The following is a 16,703-nucleotide window of genomic DNA, read 5'->3' as shown; positions in this document are numbered from 1 at the left end:
AAATAATTTAATCCTTCAGTTTCCTGAAAGAAAATGACCATTTTTCATATTGAAATTTATGCCTGAACTGAACTGAAATCATTCTGCTTTCCTCTGTGCAGAGAATTGAGTAATATGTTAGAGAAAAGTCTGGGACATCTGTTACCCGAGACAAGCCCAGGGAGCATGAATATTTCTCAATAAGCAGCAAGAGTCTGCTTGTCAGCTGATACCGTCTTGACTCCAGATTAAAAGAGAAGCTCCCATTGCTAGGCATTAATCCACAAAAATAAGTAGCCTAAGGCACTTGTTACCCTAACAATGATATCACAATTATGCAAAACAGTGGCAGTTTTATTTCCAATATAATCCATTAAAAAGCTATGCTGCATGGATAAAATCAAATACATCATCAGTTTTCAGCAGAATTTACTCTAGTGCGCACATAGCTACAAAAAGCACCTTTTAGCGGTAGTATATTGAATTCCCTTACTGCACTTCCTCATGAGACTTTAAAATACATTCAAACAGTTTGCTGTAAAGAAAAAATTGCAAACAGTTAAAATAAAACTCCAACTCCTGAATACCTCTGTTAAACCATTAGGAACATTGAGTAATGTTATTTTTACTAACTGATTCAACAGAGTTTTGTTTGGGGCTGGTTTCAGTTTACTGATTCAGTATGCATGACAGGAAAAAAAAAAAAAAAAGAAAGAAACTTATTTCTGTTCATGCATCCTGAAATGCAGATACCTTGCTCCATTTCTGAATTTTATACTGCTGGGGTTTTTTTGCAGGTTGTTCTACCAGTGAGCACTTATCTTCAAAAACACATTTCACATTTCTGCTTGTATGTTGTCATGCACCACAGCTAGACTTGGCCAGGTATCAGAAGCTATTCAGGACCAGCACTATGCCAAAGGTGTGAAGAGTCTCTCTAACTAGAACTGCAAAAGGGAACTTACATGTGCGAGACATGGAACTCAAACACAGCCAGGGCAAATGGACTCATCGAAGCACTCATGAAAAGTAAATAGCAAAGCCAGTTTGGTCATATCAAGGACCTTATCTTCCACCGCCACACTCATTGTCACAAATTAACCCTGTATGTCAAGTAGGTGAAACAAAGGCAAAATGCTACTACAAGTCAAAGTGATCAGAGACTGCATTACATTTATCCTCAAGTCTGTCTTGCTTTGGCATAGACACAAGGATCAAAGCTGTGGAAATGAAACTGGTAACATGGAGCCACCTTGCAGAACATACAACTTTCGCATTTTATTTGTTTATAAATATTGCTTCCTCTTTAGGAAACAGTGACTACAAATGAGCATTATAGTCAGTCTCAAGAAATATTTCCAAAAATAAACCCAGGCAAACCAAAGCCCTGAGTAAAACCATGGGTTTCACAGAGGTTTTTAACCTTCCCTTCAGTAGAATGCCTCATCTCACACGGAGTCCCATGATTTTCCCTTACGTGCCTTTCCTTGCTCTAACTCTCTGCAGTTGAACTTCAGTGATGATGCTTTTTAACATTTCTAAAGCTAAAAAAGAGCCCAACTCTCAGCAGGGCACCTTGTGTCAGGGCTCCCAGTCTCTTGTAGTTCAATTTCCTTTGTACTACACACTGCTTAGATATACATAAAATCATTTACACTTCAACTTCATTCTGTACATTTTTTCAGTTTTGGTGGGTGTTTAACCCTCATGTTATCAGTTTTGCATGTTGATATTTTTATGTATGTTAAAATAGAATTCCTGCTAGTCACCAAAATGACTAGTCAAATGCCAGGAATCTGTTGATACAGTATCTGACACGAGAACACATTTGCACACTCCCTTTTCCTGATAACTGGAGTGCATTAGCAGTTACAGATTTCAGTGCAGAACCAAGTGCAGGAACACGTCACTAAGCTGCACAGAAAAGGTTAGCTACTTTCCAAAATGTGCAGATAAAGTGGTTGAGATGCTGCAAGACAACACATGGCCTTGATACAGGAAAAATTTCTTCACGTACTAAAACTGGCTTTATAGAAAGGGTTGAGAGTATGACAGAGGCTAAAATAATTGTTTGAAATATTCTGATATGTGTCACTTGAGAAACTCATCATCTCCTGTGAAATCAGAGAAACTAGATATGATAATTAATTGCATGTTTTATCAATTATTTAGCACATATCATGGAAAAACCTCTAGTAATATGTGGACTTCTGGTTCCAAAGTACATGTTTTAATTCATGTCCATGCTCACTAAAAGCCACTCTTTCTACTCAAGGATTTTGGACATACACCAGAAACCTGTAATTATGTATTTCTGTTTATCGTCACATCAGCTACATCCAGAGATCAGTTTCCCAAGTTCTTTCCAAAGTGGCAAGCAAACCTTGCTCGTCTTGCTGAAACCTTCCACTCCTTAAGTTCTGGCAACAGCTATGTGCTCCCATGTGAGTAAGAGGAAGGACTCATGGGGCACTCTCTGACTTTCAGAGGGTTTCTCTGTCCTCCAGTCAGCGTAAAAGCCAGATGAGATTTAAGGTTATAAACAACAGGTGATCTATTACAGAAGTTTCAAGGGCTACTGACTTAAAACTCTGAGGCTCTCAAAGAAAATTTTCAAGCGAGGCACAGCAGAACAATCCAGCTATCCCTGCTTCTGTGATGGGGTAGGCAAACCAAGCTAAGTCTGATCATCTTGAGTTTTCTAATGGTTAAATGAGTCATGCACTGAAGCATTAGTTGGAGGGGAAGTGGGAAGCAGCAAGCACAGGAAATGTTTCCACAGTCTTGAATGAAATGGTTGCAATTTAGTGATAGGCGTTATATTAATTTTGAGGTTAAGCTGGATGTGAGAGTTAAATTTGACCTTTCCTCTGCAGGTCATAAACAGTCACTCAGAGCTCAAGACTTCAAGTCAAAAAATCTCAGCCTGCTTAGACCAAATGCAAAAAGAAGATAAGAATTAAAATTTTTGTTAATAATAATAGAAGACAAGGTTGAGATAAAATGCAAACATTCTATACTAAATAAGTATTTCTTAACACCCTTTCCTTCTCTCATATTCATATTGAAAAACAATTTTAAGGGAAACTTCCTGCTTGCTGGTCATGTAAGTCTGATATTTCAAGTGATCTTCCCTGCTCGGGGAAAAGAGGAAGTTTGCTGTCATCATCTTTAGTAGATCAAAAAACATTTGTGAATGTTTTTCTGAGCCAAGCCACAATTTCTTGAAGCCAAAACAGCACAAGTACAGGCAGAGGGGCCTGCTGCATTTCTGTAAATGAAAGCAAATATTGTAAATCTCTCAGGATCAAAATGGTATCAAAGGGACGCTATCAGAGGATGGGGATTAGAGCTCTGATTGTCAATTCACTGCATTTCCCTTGCTGCAGTGCCAAGTTTTGAGCCCCAAAAGGTGAAGTATCTCATCTTTCCTGTTTTACAGGTTCCATACTTTTCTTTCTTGCAGACTAATTTTAGTCAAATTTGACCAAGTTGTCTAAGCTTTGTGATTAAAGCAGCCCTGCAAACTCTCCATCACCTCAAGTATTCTTCCACATGACTAAACCAAGATTTTATTCTGCTGAGGAAAAGCTCACTACAATATTTCAGACTGTCCACATTCAAATTTATCTGTGATTTGCTGCCTCAAAAGAATTCCAATAAGGTGAACAGGATTTTGACTAGAGATAGGAGGCAACAAAACAATTGGTAGAAACAAAGTTGGGAAATCATATTTATTGCTTCTCAAAGATAAAACAGAAGAAACTCCATTAGAAAGATTCTTAATCTGTTTCCCCACACCTGTTTTCATCAGGGCTCAGCAGGTTTATGTTAATAGCTGCCCTCAGGTTAGCCCAGAAAAGGGCATGCTTGCTCCTCTCCTTCGGCCACTCCAGGTAGGTGCGCTTTGCCATCAGAGCCTTCAGCTTGTGATACCTGGCAGGGATAATGTACGGAGGGATCGGCTCCAGTAAAATGAGGATTAGGCTGTTGGAATTCTCACTGAACAATTTGTGATGGGCAAAGTACAGCTCATAGTGACACCACTCGCTCTGCACAAAGTTGGGAGACAACACAAAGATCGACTTGTAGCTCTTCTCAATGCAGTTAATGATGTTCTCCACAATGCTCTTGCCAGGGATAAAGTTTCTCTCGTGCTGGCACAGTTGGACACAGCCCTCCCCCTTCTCCAGGTTGGGAATCAGCTCGTTCTTCACCCACAACGCATCCCGCTCGCTGTAGGAAATGAAGGCGTGGAACTGCAGAACCGTCTCCTGCTCTCTGGGCTGGTTGTGCTGAGCTCTGCGTTTCGTCTGCGTCCACTGCCACGTCATCCGCACGTACCACGGCACGTCCAGGTAGAGGCACAGGAAAGCCACCACAGCCACCAGCACCAGCGTCAGCAGCAGAGCTGTCACAAGCAGCAGCGTCGTGTTGCAGGCCAGCTCGCTCAGGTGGAAGTCCTTCAGCTCCGTCCCGCGCAAGCCCTCTGGGTACTCGCACACGTACGCCGAGGGCCAGCCAAACAGCCTCCCTCCTGCCTGCCTCTCCAGCCGGATAAAGGCCTGCAGTTCACAGGAACACTTGAATGGGTTGTGCCCGCCTTGGAGCTCCCTGACCCTTGGGCAGCTCTCAAAGAAGTCAGCAGATGGGTTGAGGATGGAATTCATCTCTATGTTCAGGAACTGCAGGGATGGAAAGCCACTGCAGCCCGGCAGGTCAGCCAGCCTGTTCGATGCCAGGTTCAGCTCTTCCAAGGATTTCAGATCAGCCATCTGCTTTGGGACCCTGCTGATCTGATTGTTTTCTAGGTCAAGTTTTTTGATGTTGACTGGCAAGCACTCAAACACGGCATCTGCCAACTGATTGGAGGACAGGTCCAACTCTGTCAGAGACTCGGCCCACTGGCACTGCACATCAGCTCCGTCATGACGCAGCAGGTTGTTGCTCATGTCCAGATATTTCAGTGATTTCATATGACTGGTCATGAAGCTTACCTTGAAAAGGCTCTCAAATTTATTCCATTGCAAGATTAATGTCTCCAGCTGAATTAGCTTGTCACATTCTTGAAAAAGGAAATCTGTTAAATCATTCTTTAAAAAACTTAGGTATCTAAAGGGACTGTCAGATGAAGGACAAATCATATGAATCATTTCTGATTCAGCTATTGTCATGTCTGCAATATTCATGTCTGCAAATATTCTGTATAGGTCATCCTGTGTGAAGTACAGATCTGTGATTTTAATTTTCTTCATTGTCAATGCTTTCATAGAGGTACCTGAATAGTCAAAAGCATACCTTGTGACGTCTGACAGTTGTGTCACTGTGTTAACATTGAAGTATTCAATGGATGAGTGCCATACAGTCTGAAAAACATCCATAAGAGCCCTCCAGTTCACTGACATGTTTGTCAGTGTCAGATTTCGTAACCTGGAACCTTGCCTGAAATCTGATAATAAAGCTACCAAATTTTTTACATTGTTGTTTGTGATTTCTGATAATGACAGGCTTTCTGTAGTATTTTGTATCACAACCCAGTCAAAACTATCTTTGGACTCATCTCTATTTTTATACAGGAGTGGTAGGCTCTTGATTTTTTGGTCAGAGCCGTCTTCTGGAAAATTGCTAGACACAGGTATGAAGAGTTTGTTTTCCACCGACAGGCTGACATGGTTCCAAAAAGTTAATGCAAACAGACACTTGTAAAGAAAAAAGTTTCTGAGAGAGCTGGTATTTTCTGACATACTGCTTTCTGTTTCATTGAAGATGCTCAAAACTTTTCTTATCTATTCATTTTTGTTCTAATCCTGTTAAAAAAAAAAAAACAAAAACAACAAAACAAAAAGCAAAAGCAAAGACCAGATTGTATCATTAAGTGTCTGTGCAAGAACTATCAGAGAGATAGATTTTTTTAAGGTTCAAATTTCTTACTTTTCTCTTTGACTAAAAAAGCAATGAAGGCAGCTATTATCATTCATGAGAGACATTCTTATTTAACAGAAAACCACTGAAATTTTTATTTGGTAAATATGCTGCATTTAGTACATAATGGGTCAGTTTCTTAGAAAACATGTCCGATTTCATAATTGACTAAAATTTGCTGCTTATTTACGGAATTACCACTGTGATTCAATGTGTTATGAAGCCTTCCCACAACTGTGCTATACTTTGATTAGAAATTACATTGATTTAGGTTAGTGTGGTCATCCTCTCCTCAAATTCTCTCCTGAAGTATGTGAACTAGACTTGGAGACATTATTTTAAAATGGACTTGTGACCATAAAATTTGGACTGAAACTTAGAATGGAGGTTCAAGAGTCTGAATCATAATCAGAACGTCCTTAGGTAGCTGAGATTGGCCCTCAGTGCTTATTTTAACTGGGAAAACTGGGGCGAGGGTAGAATGTTCTCTATTTATGCCATGAGAAAGTCCATAGAAAAGTTCACTTCTTGTATGAGCTTACGTATTTCCTGAATTTAGACTTCAAAACTTGTCTGATTCATCAGGTCTACGCAGAGGACACCAAACACACACTGGGAATATTTGCATGCTAAACAAAAATACACCACTTGCAGAACCTCTGTTCACAGAATCCACTCCTGATCTAAGGACATTGACCTCAAATGTCTGTGTTGTGAAAGAAAGGCTAATTTAAACACAATTAGGGGGACGGGGGAGGGGGGGGGGGAGGGGGGAGGGGGGAAGGAGGGGAAGGAGGGAAGGGATGGATCATAACCATGGATTTGCTTTGATTTCCACTAACGTGGGTCAATTTTTCTTAGAGTAGCCAGCCACCCTTTTTTTGAGTCAACCACTGTGAATCCTGCCTTAAATTTCCTTTTAGATATTGCCATAAATCCAGTAGACCACCCTTCTGAAAGCAGAACTGGTAAGAACTTAGTTAACACTTTTAAATGAGTAAATCTTGATTTAAAGTTGTTTTCCAGTTTTCTGAAGTGCTTTTATTTCCTCTTTTTCCCCTTTCCCTCCTATTACTTTTAAATCATATTATTGCCTGAAACTTTCCATGGTACTCATTAATGACTGCACTGGCTTTCAACTTTCCTTTGAGATTGAAATGGCTAAATTGTGATTTCATGTTTCTAGTGACTCCACAATGACACAGTAATAGCTATCACTTGTTGAACTAAATTTATAACTTCAAGGAAAGGACTACAACCTCTGTGCCATTAACCAGTCCACAAGCTTTCTCAGAATTACATTACTGTGTGTAAAATATACATTCTTCTTGATTTAAAACAACCTATATTATGAAATCTCAACAGTATAACAAAAAAGCAGTCCACTGAGTTCTTTTGTAAAGAATGCATGAAACTAGGCTTGGAAGTCATCTAAAAGTAGTGGGGTAAAGTGGCAAAACTTTTCCAGGCTTTTTCAGATTTTCACTTGGAAAAATTGTATGCATGATAGCCCTGAAAAGGCATTTAGCCATCCTCTACCCTATTCTGATTGTTTGGGCAACTCTACTAATGTATTTATAACAAAACAAAATATGTAGCTTCAAGAGAAATTGGAGGGGGGGGGGGGAGAGGGCACCTTCTTGACATAAAATTTCAGCAGTACCCAAGGACTAGATGAAAGAAGGATATGATTCTTTGACATGTGTTTTATTTTCTTTCTCATTCCTATATCCTGGCATTCAGTCAAATTATTTATGAGTATCTTCAAATTTTCTTTAGAATATCCTAAAGCAACAGAATGAAGAAGCTGTTATAATACATAACCTGTGATTTGGGGACTAACACTGGAGAAATTATCCTTTATAGTCATATCCCTTTTAATTCACAAGTATCCTTAAGTCTTCAAACTTGACAAAAAAAGCTTACCACAAAAAGAGTCCAGGGGCGCAGGCAAACCCAGATCATAGCAAGAAATTGTTCTGTTGTTTAAAGAGCAAGAGAAGAGACCAAAATTGAGGTGTTAATAGTTTTTCCAATATAAAATTGTTATAAACTGATTAAACTTTCATATAAGAAATGTACAGAATATATTGAACTATGAAGGTTCAGTATTAAGATAAAGTCTAGTGTTACAAATATGCCTTTCACAAGGATGAAACATGTTATCAAGTTAGACCCGTTCTCGAACTGTAGAAATCTATTTCCATTAAATCACTATGACCCCTTTAACTATGGTTGTTGTGCTAATACAAAGAGTCTGCTATTTGGTCAGCTACTTTGGATAAATGTGCTGAACACAAGGAATTTTACACTCGTTTCTCACCCATACACTTGAAAGTACATCATACACCTCCTAATAATCCTCTATGGAAAACATAGCTCATTTTCAAATATGATGCAGAATTATAAAACAGCTCTAGCTAACTAGTAACCACATAAAATGAAAACTTTCTCACCAGGACTCCCCGTTCGCCGAAAAAGCTGAAAACGTACTCAGGAAAGACAAAAAGAAAACTTCCTGTAACTCTATGCTATGGAGTAATAACACTTAGGCACGCCCCAACTTTTTATACAAATCTTTGTGCCATCTACTGACGGCTTGTGAAATGGCATTCGCTTTCCTCCAGACATGTTTTCCACATAAAACAGTACTATAATATCCCCATTTTTCAATTACTATTGAACTATGTGTTTTCATTCTTTGCAATAGATTAAACAGGGAGGAAAATTAATCTTTTTACAAACTTTCTGTCTTCATTAATTAATATGAAAATAAGTACGTATTTTGATCGTTGAAATTCAAACATCTTCTCTGAACTTAATAATGACCTAAGTTAACATGCATTATTGTGATACTTTTCTACATTTTGATATACTAGTTTAGTTGTCACAATCTTATCAAGGCTGGATTATAAAAGTACTCTTTGTTGTAGTTTAATTTACATTTAATGGGAATGGAATAATAATCTCTCTCTTGCTCCAGCAGTGTTGGTATTGGTTTAAACAGTGGACATGGAAACAGTGAGTGCGGTTTGTTTTTTGTTGTTTTTTTTTTTTAATTAAAACAGAACAGTGACTTCAGTACTGAATGCCCAAACACTGGGTTATTGTCTTGGCAAAGACATAAGCCAGCCTCTCTTTATTTCTCTATAATGTTGGTCAGAAATTCCTCCATAGCTGAGATCTAAATACCAGATTGCCACTATACAACCTACCTTTCTGGGTTAGCATACTACAATTTATTCATTATTTAACATTTCACTGATTCACAAAGTAGAGGAAATAATTTAAAAAAACACTTTTTTTCACCTTCAAGCTTATTCTGAAGATTGTATTTCATTTCTTAGCCTCAAGTGAAAAGAGATCATCCAAAAAAGGAAAGAAAAGATAGGACAGGTAATAAATGACAGAATATGCAAAATTCTCTGCTATCGTGGTGATGAGCTTTGCAATGGTACTGTATGATTTTATGATTCATTCTCCATTTCTGTCAATTCAGACAAGACTATTCATAGATGGTTTCCAAATGACACCTTATAACGATGTTACATACAAAGCTCACCATTGCCTGCCCTTAGCTGGAAAGATTTTGCCATCCATTCCTAGGTTGTGATAAAATCTTAAGGTAAGACCTTGCTTCTACCAAACATTTTGGAATATAACAGCTGAACTGCTTGAATATAGCCAACATATTACTCTAATGAACATGGAACTAGTTGCACAATTAATGTGCAATAAGTGCCATAAACTAGACTCTTATTCAAGAGCATCTCTTCAAGCCAGTGACAGTATGAGCTGGCCACTGGCATTGTTTGTATGCTTACATACTGTAAAGATAGATGTAGCATATGCTAAAAAAAGATAAGCACATTACTATTAATTGGATGGCACTAACCCTTCAAATTTACCCCTAAGAACTATCAGTGTGATCACTGAAAGTAGATCAATTAGTCCTTGAATGTTATGCATACATCCATGTTTTGTTAAAAGTAGCCAAATGGACTCAATGATCCTTGTGGGAGCCTTCCACGTTCGGTGATTTTGTTTTAACACCTTTATGTTACAGTAGTGATTAACAATGTCTTGCAGTTCTATGGTATGCATGGTCTTTCACGTAATCTGCAAAACTGACAGTGCAAGATTCACATTACAGTCAAAATTACCATCTCGCATGGGCAATACAATCTCCAGCTGTTGTGATTCCTCTGACACTATTCCTCTACAACACTCTTCCACAAGCTCCACTGAAAAGCAGAGAGAAATCCATAGAGCCACTCTAGATTTAATTTTCAATAAATACATCTAACATTAATAAATTAACGGGCATTCTCTGACACTTAAATTCTTAAAAGAAACTTACTATTCAGGGATATAAATACTAGTTGTGATACCGCCTACCTTAACGAGAAGGTTCAGAGACTTTTGCCTGATAAGCATGTAAGTCACACAGCATGAGAGGTATTTGTGATTCACACTTCAGAGAACTGGGGCTGTATTTTGTGACCTCCTGCATTAGCTCTCCTCAGTGATTCATAACATATTATTTTGCCTCCTGTGGCAAAAGCAATTTCTTGCTTTAGCAGACCAGTGACAAAAACAATGCTATGATGAATCGTGGATCTGCTTTTATCACTGTAAAGGGCATGCTTCGCCTTAAAATGAAGTGACAAAAAGAGGAAAGGGTATGAGGAATTACACAGAGACAAGAACCACAGTTTGCTGGGCAAGAGGCTGCACACCCTTTGCTCAACCAAGTACTTCTCAGGCGGCTGCAACCACCCTGTGCAGACAGTAATTGACTGGAAATCCGCGCACTCCGCCCAACTTCTGTCAAAGGCATTTTCTGTAAAGACAGCGATAACGAGGGTGCAAAGCAGCATCTGAAGAGCTACATCTCCGCTGTTTAATTCCACAACACCACGCATCAGTAGGTGCTCACTTTGAGGAAGGATTAGACTTTCTAAAAAGACAATAATAAATTTTGATGCCAGCTTGGTGACTAGACCCATTGAAACTTGAAATGCCCCACTATGAACTATCATTTTGGCCATAATGAATTATCCAGCATTCAGCTGGATAAACATGTTTTGTGATGGGTGAGCAACTGGCTAAGGGGTTGGGAATGGTTATAGGGAATGGTGTAATATCAGGCTGAAGACTTGTCACTAAAGGGGCAGGGCTCTGTCATAGGCCCTGTGCTCTTCAACATCCTCATTAATGACCTGGACTCAGGACTCCAATACTAAGTAAGTTTGCTGACGACAGTAAGCTGGGAGGTGTTGTCGATTCCCTCAAGGGCAGAGAGGCCCTGCACAGACCCCAGCAAATTAGAGAGATGGGCAATCACCAACCATATGAAATTTAACAAGGGCAAGTGCCAGATACTGCGCCTGGGACAGGGAAATCCTGGTTGTGTGTATAGAGTAGGGAACAAGAGGCTGGAGGGCAGCACTGAGGAAAGGGACCTGGGGGTCCTGATTGACAACATGTTCAATATGAGTCAGCGGTGCCCTGGCAGCCAGGAGGGCCAACCGTGTTCTGGGGGGCATCAGGCAAAGCATTACCAGCTGATCGAGGGAGGGGATTGTCCCACTCTGCTCTGCACTGGGACAGCCTCACCTTGAATACTGTGAGCAGTTTCAACTGCCACAACATAAGAATATAGCCATGAGAGTGTCCAAAGGAGGACAATGAAAATAGGGAAAGGACTGGATGAAAAGCCTTATGAGTGCCTGAGCTCACTTGGTTTGTTCAGCCTAGAGGAGACCGAGGGGAAACCTCACTGTGGTCTTAAACGTCCTCAGGTGGGGAAGCAGAGGGATAGGCACTGACCAGTGACAGGACTCAAGGAAATGGCAGGAAGCTGAGTCAGGGAAGGCTTAGGTTAAATATGAGTAAAAGTTTTTCTCCCAAAGGGTGGTTGAGTACAGGAACAGGCTCCCCAGTGAAGTGGTCACGGCATCAAGCCTGCCTGAGCTCAAGAACAACGCTTCAACAACTGAGTTCACAACGCTCTCAGTCACATGGTGTGATTCGTGGGGTGGTGCTGTGCAGGGTCAGGAGTTAGACTCGATGATGCTGATGGGGTTCCTTCCAACTCAGCATATTCTGGGATACTCTGAAATTTACCACTTCTCCGTCTCAGTGTGGACGAGGGGGGTGTTCCACCCGCGCCCGACTCTCCTGGCGCGTTCAGCGGGGTGTCACGAGTCCAGCCCGCCTGCCCCGGCGGGACACGGCCGGGACACCGCCTGGACATCTCTCCCCCTGCCAGCCCGCGCCCGGCAGCAGCGCGCTGCGGACCGTGAGAGGCGGCCAGGGCGGGTCTTCGCGGTGGGTCAGCGCAGCCTGGGGCTTGGGGGCGGCTCGGCAGCGGCCGCCTCAGAGCGCCGGAGGCAGTGCGGGGGAGGAGAGCCAGCCGTCCCTCCCCGGCGCGGGCTGGCCGTCCCGGGCCACCCGTCCCGCGCCGCCTCCTCCCCCCGCTGCTGCCGACGTGGCGGGAAGGGAAGGGAAGGGAAGGAGCCGGGGCGCCGGCCGGGGCACTGCGGAGCGGTAAGCAACGCGGCGATTTCTGCTTTTTCTGCCGCTTTTGACACTGGCTGCGGGCTCGTCGCTACACAGCTCTGCTCCAGAGGAGGTTTCGAAACGGGGGAAATCAAAAAGGGAAGGGGGAAGCTGTGGTCCCCGCGGGCTTGTGCGAGCGGCGCCCCGGCTGCTCGGCTGTTCCTGGGCGAGCCGCGGGGTTCGGCTGCGCCCTTCACGCCCGCGGAGCAGAAGCGACAGCGGGTGTCGAGCGAGAGGGGAGCGCGGTGCCACTGCCACGAGAGTTACCCCTCCCTCGGGCACGGGGACGGTGGTCCGCGCCCACGGGCCCCTGGAGGTGGCTGGATGTGCTTCCGAGGGGGGACGAAGTTAGTTACTCAGGTGGAGGGTCGGCAGGTGCCCCCACGGCCGCCTCCTCAGCGTGGCGAGTCGGTGCGGGCCCCGCGCTCCCCTCCGCCCGGGCCGGAGCTGGCCTTGGCATCTCCCTCACGAACTCTCCATGGAGTAATTCCCCTTGGGCGGAGTTGTCCGAGTTGATTTGGATCTGGATACTCTCACGAATGAGGGGATGAATGACGCCTCAGCCCGCGTGCATCGTGGCTCGTGTGTTCTGACAGATCCAGGAATCTGCTTGTACGTGCCTTGCTCCTGTAAGGTTGGTTTAGCAGACAACTGCAGGGACCGTGGTCCGAATGGTCCCCAAAGATGACCTAGTCTTGCAAAAAATCATGTGTACATGTCTATGTGATCCTTTAAAAAGTGCTAGCTTACTCGGAACTGATCCCCTTGAAAGTTATGAAGTATGTGTGTACAGGTTTTACAGATTTTGGGAGACGATTCTTATATTTGAGAACGGAATTTTGTTTACAAATAAAAGAATTTTGTTTAGATGCTGCTGCCCATCACACAGTGAGTTTTGTTAAAACATTGTCAATGCTTACCTACACTAAAACATTTTATAGCATTTGCTGTGTTTGTCATGGAAAACTGGAAACACTTGTGGCTCATGCGAAGACTGGGACTTGTAAACGCATGTTTTCTGATGATAATTAAGGTACATGTAACCTGAAGTAATATAAGTGGTACCAAATGCTTATTTGTTTATTTACTTGTTCACTGATCCCAAATGCTACTCTTGGAACTGTTCAAACAACTGAACTACATTCAAGTGAGATAAACAGACTGCTAAAGCCAGATCTGTATGAATCTATAGATATTAGTAAAATATTTAAATACATGCTTCTCAGGCAAATTTTGCCTAAATTCCCTTTATATTTTGCTTTTTTGCCTTCCCTCCCCCTCCCCCCCCCCACCTGTTCTTCAGTCTCATAGAACCTCAGTTCTTCCAGACAAGTACAAACCTTTGAGCCATATTTCATTAATATGAGAGTCAATGAAAAGACAATCTCTATGCACAGGGCTCTTTGAGTTTATGTTATGCCATGCAGCTCAGCATAGTCAGGAGCTTGAAAACTCTCTGTCAAGTATTGTCTTCTGAGTAGAGTGCCAAGTACACTGCTGCTACCAACAAGTAAGTGGTAGTAATCACTGTACAGTAGTCCTTTTGGACTCTGTCTGTGCCACTCCTTAATCAGCTGCAGAGCTTGCTTAATGGCTATATCTTTCCCTTTGTGGATCCTCATCCAGATGACTGCATAGTGGTAAAAAATACCTCCAGTGTTACCCTGGAAGATAAGGAGTAAAAAGGAGAAAACTGGTTCATAACTTACCGAAAAAAAAAACCAAACCCGAAAACCAAACCAATAACTGTACCTCATACAAGCATCAAAACTGAAGTTTAATCACACAGCTGGAATTTTAGGAGCAGGTGAGAAGCAATGCACTCCTCAAAGAGTAAATGTTTGAGACAAATGATGTAGAAACTGTGTGAGCAATAAATGTCTGTGAAATAGCTAAATAGCTCCGGGGACCATGGCCTGTCATGTTCAGAATTTATGACCCCTCTCCAACACGTAAATATCACCACAGTTTTAGTCACACTGTGTTACCCTGCTTGCCATCAATCAGGCTGTAGGAACCTGTGTATGTGGCAATGATGAAAGGGAGAATCAAAGCTGCTTGGCTGGTGCAGCTCAGAGTATCCTGTTCTTTCATGCACACCTAATCATGAACATAGGAATTAACCACATGGAAGCTCTTACATTTGACTTCTCCGGAAAAATGGACATCCTTTCTCCCTCACTAAACCATAATTTGGAAAACAGTAATGCTGCTCTTGATACTTTAGTGATATCCTGCAAAATGAATAGAGTATTCAGAATATTATCCTGGTACCAGCACCAGCATGATCAATGTGCCACAGGGCTCCGTGCTTTGGGAGGCCTTACATCAAGGCTATATTGTTTTTCAGCAATAGCATGTGGTAAACACTGTATATTTTCTAATCACTCAAGTGTTTATGGAACCTAAAAGACTTTCTTTTCTACATTCAGAATTGAAAATGTCTGAAGACGTATCTGATGGCATCCCATCTGAAGAAAAACCTGAAGTAATGGAAATGCCCAGCAATGAGGTATTGCCTCAGAAATCAGTACCACCTGTCGTAGTAGCTGAGATCTTGCATGAGTCTTCACAAGATGAGCATGAACAGGTCATTCAGAGTGCCAGTAAAAGACAGGAAGGAGACATAGTAATTAATGAAAACCCTTTGACTGAAAAACTACTTGAAAGTCTGCCTTCCAGTGAAGAGGCAGCTGAAGACATGCCCACTGAGTGCATTGAAACCGTAAACCTTGATGCAGAACCTGAATCTGAAGACACAGTGCATGAAGAAAGCAGCCCAGTAAGTAATACTTTCTTTGTGTAAAATCCCTCCCCTCCCTGGCTTGTATAGACAGAATTTTGTAAAATGTACATACTGTTTTTCACAAAAACCTAGGGAGTTATATGAAGAAAACCTTCATAGGGATAAAATAAATTAAATGGCAACACCAAACTTTTGAAAACTAAGAATTGTTTAATTTCTCTTTGCCAGTATGATATTCATTTGGCTTTTCAAGTCTGGCTTCAATAAAATGTGCATTATGTAGGGGTGATATGTTACTGGAGACTTTCTTGAGACAACAGTTTCTTAATATGATTTAAACAGGGAGTTCTGATAATTGATTAAGACTACACATTACTGTAAAAGGTGTGCAGCACCTCCTTTGGCTGAGTTTATTGAACTCGGTAGGATTTCCCTGTGCCCATCTATTGAATTGCATGTGTGAGGAGGCTTGGGAAAAGAAGCTTCCAACCCTGGCTCCTGGTAGAACCCAGAAAGGAGGCTCCATAATAGTAGCCCTAGTAAGTTTGTATGGCTTTATAGGAAAGAAGAAGAAATATTAGGACATCTGTAAAGACATGTCTGGAATTTTAGGCACTTTCAGAAATAGGTGATGTGAACTGCACTTTACAGTCTGCTTTTTTGTGCACAGAAGCTTGAACTCCATATAGTACCCAATCTATCATAATTTATTAAACACTGGGCTTTGTTGCTGACACGTTCTTTATGTTTCCTCCTGCCTTTTGAGAATAGCAATTTTAAACAGTGGAATTACATTTTTTTCTTATAGGCCACAGACTCCTCATCTAAAGCAAGTAGATGGGGAGCTTGGGGTACCTGGGGAAAGTCTCTTCTGTCATCAGCTTCTGCCACAGTAGGTAAGTGATCAGTCAGGCAAGGGTGTGGAAATAATTTATAGTTTTAATATGTCATTATACATATTAGTGTTGCATCTTAAAGATTCACAGACAGTTTTGTCCTGATATGCATGGAAAGCATAATTTTATTAAATAGGAAGATGGATCTTCCTACACAGTCAAAGCACATAAATATTTCTTTGAGTCAAATTATGGACAAGGCTAGGCTTGATCATAAAGTTAGTGAATAACCTCTTTGTGGCTTCTTCACAGAAAGCATCTGATACAGTTACTATCAGCCAAAGGCTTATGGTTTCTGAAGTCAAAGCACTGGAACTCAGACTCACACTCATGTATGTTAGTGGTTTATACATCATGACTTCTACCTAGGCAATATGAATTCCCTTCTCTTAAATCATTCCAGCTTTCATTGCCACCCAGTGAAACTGTTAAGCTGTCACACCAGACTTCACAGAGTAGAACAATGTTTTGAATTATGGACGCTAAACTCCCTCTCCTTATACTCTAATTTCCAGTAGTATGCCAGAACAAAATGTGCTTGTCAAGACTTTAGGTAAAACTTAATTATTGCTCATCAAAACCTCATAGACAAAAAG

General features: G+C 41.6%; 2 protein-coding genes across 4 annotated transcripts in view; one reads left to right on the top strand and one right to left on the bottom strand.

Moving 5' to 3' along the window:
* Window positions 1-3,736: 3,736 nt before the first annotated feature.
* LOC139672488 (toll-like receptor 6) lies at window positions 3,737-8,432 on the bottom strand. 2 transcript variants are annotated; one of them, XM_071556643.1, is made up of 3 exons: window positions 8,358-8,432; window positions 7,828-7,880; window positions 3,737-5,786 (listed from the first exon to the last, which is right to left on the bottom strand). In XM_071556643.1, exon 3 carries the CDS (start codon window positions 5,721-5,723, stop codon window positions 3,762-3,764), a length of 1,962 nt encoding a protein of 653 aa, XP_071412744.1. In that variant the 5' UTR covers window positions 5,724-5,786; window positions 7,828-7,880; window positions 8,358-8,432; the 3' UTR covers window positions 3,737-3,761. The 2 variants fall into 2 exon arrangements, with proteins under 2 accessions (XP_071412744.1, XP_071412745.1); XM_071556644.1 differs by having other exon boundaries at window positions 3,737-5,780.
* A 3,947-nt stretch (window positions 8,433-12,379) lies between these two features.
* Window positions 12,380-16,703, top strand: part of FAM114A1 (family with sequence similarity 114 member A1) — a 33,955-nt gene continuing 29,631 nt past the window's right edge. For both annotated transcript variants that reach the window (XM_071556634.1, XM_071556633.1), the window contains exons 1-3: window positions 12,380-12,453; window positions 14,898-15,247; window positions 16,020-16,107. In XM_071556634.1, coding sequence (XP_071412735.1) covers window positions 14,906-15,247; window positions 16,020-16,107 — 430 coding nt within the window. In that variant the 5' untranslated portion in view covers window positions 12,380-12,453; window positions 14,898-14,905. The remainder of the gene's footprint in view (window positions 12,454-14,897; window positions 15,248-16,019; window positions 16,108-16,703) is intronic.

The sequence above is a fragment of the Pithys albifrons genome, chromosome 5 (genome assembly GCF_047495875.1).
Source record: "Pithys albifrons albifrons isolate INPA30051 chromosome 5, PitAlb_v1, whole genome shotgun sequence".
Taxonomy (NCBI): Eukaryota; Metazoa; Chordata; class Aves; order Passeriformes; family Thamnophilidae; genus Pithys; species Pithys albifrons.
The sequence above is the reverse complement of the archived record's forward strand: the minus strand, read 5'-3'. Positions and strand labels throughout refer to the sequence as shown.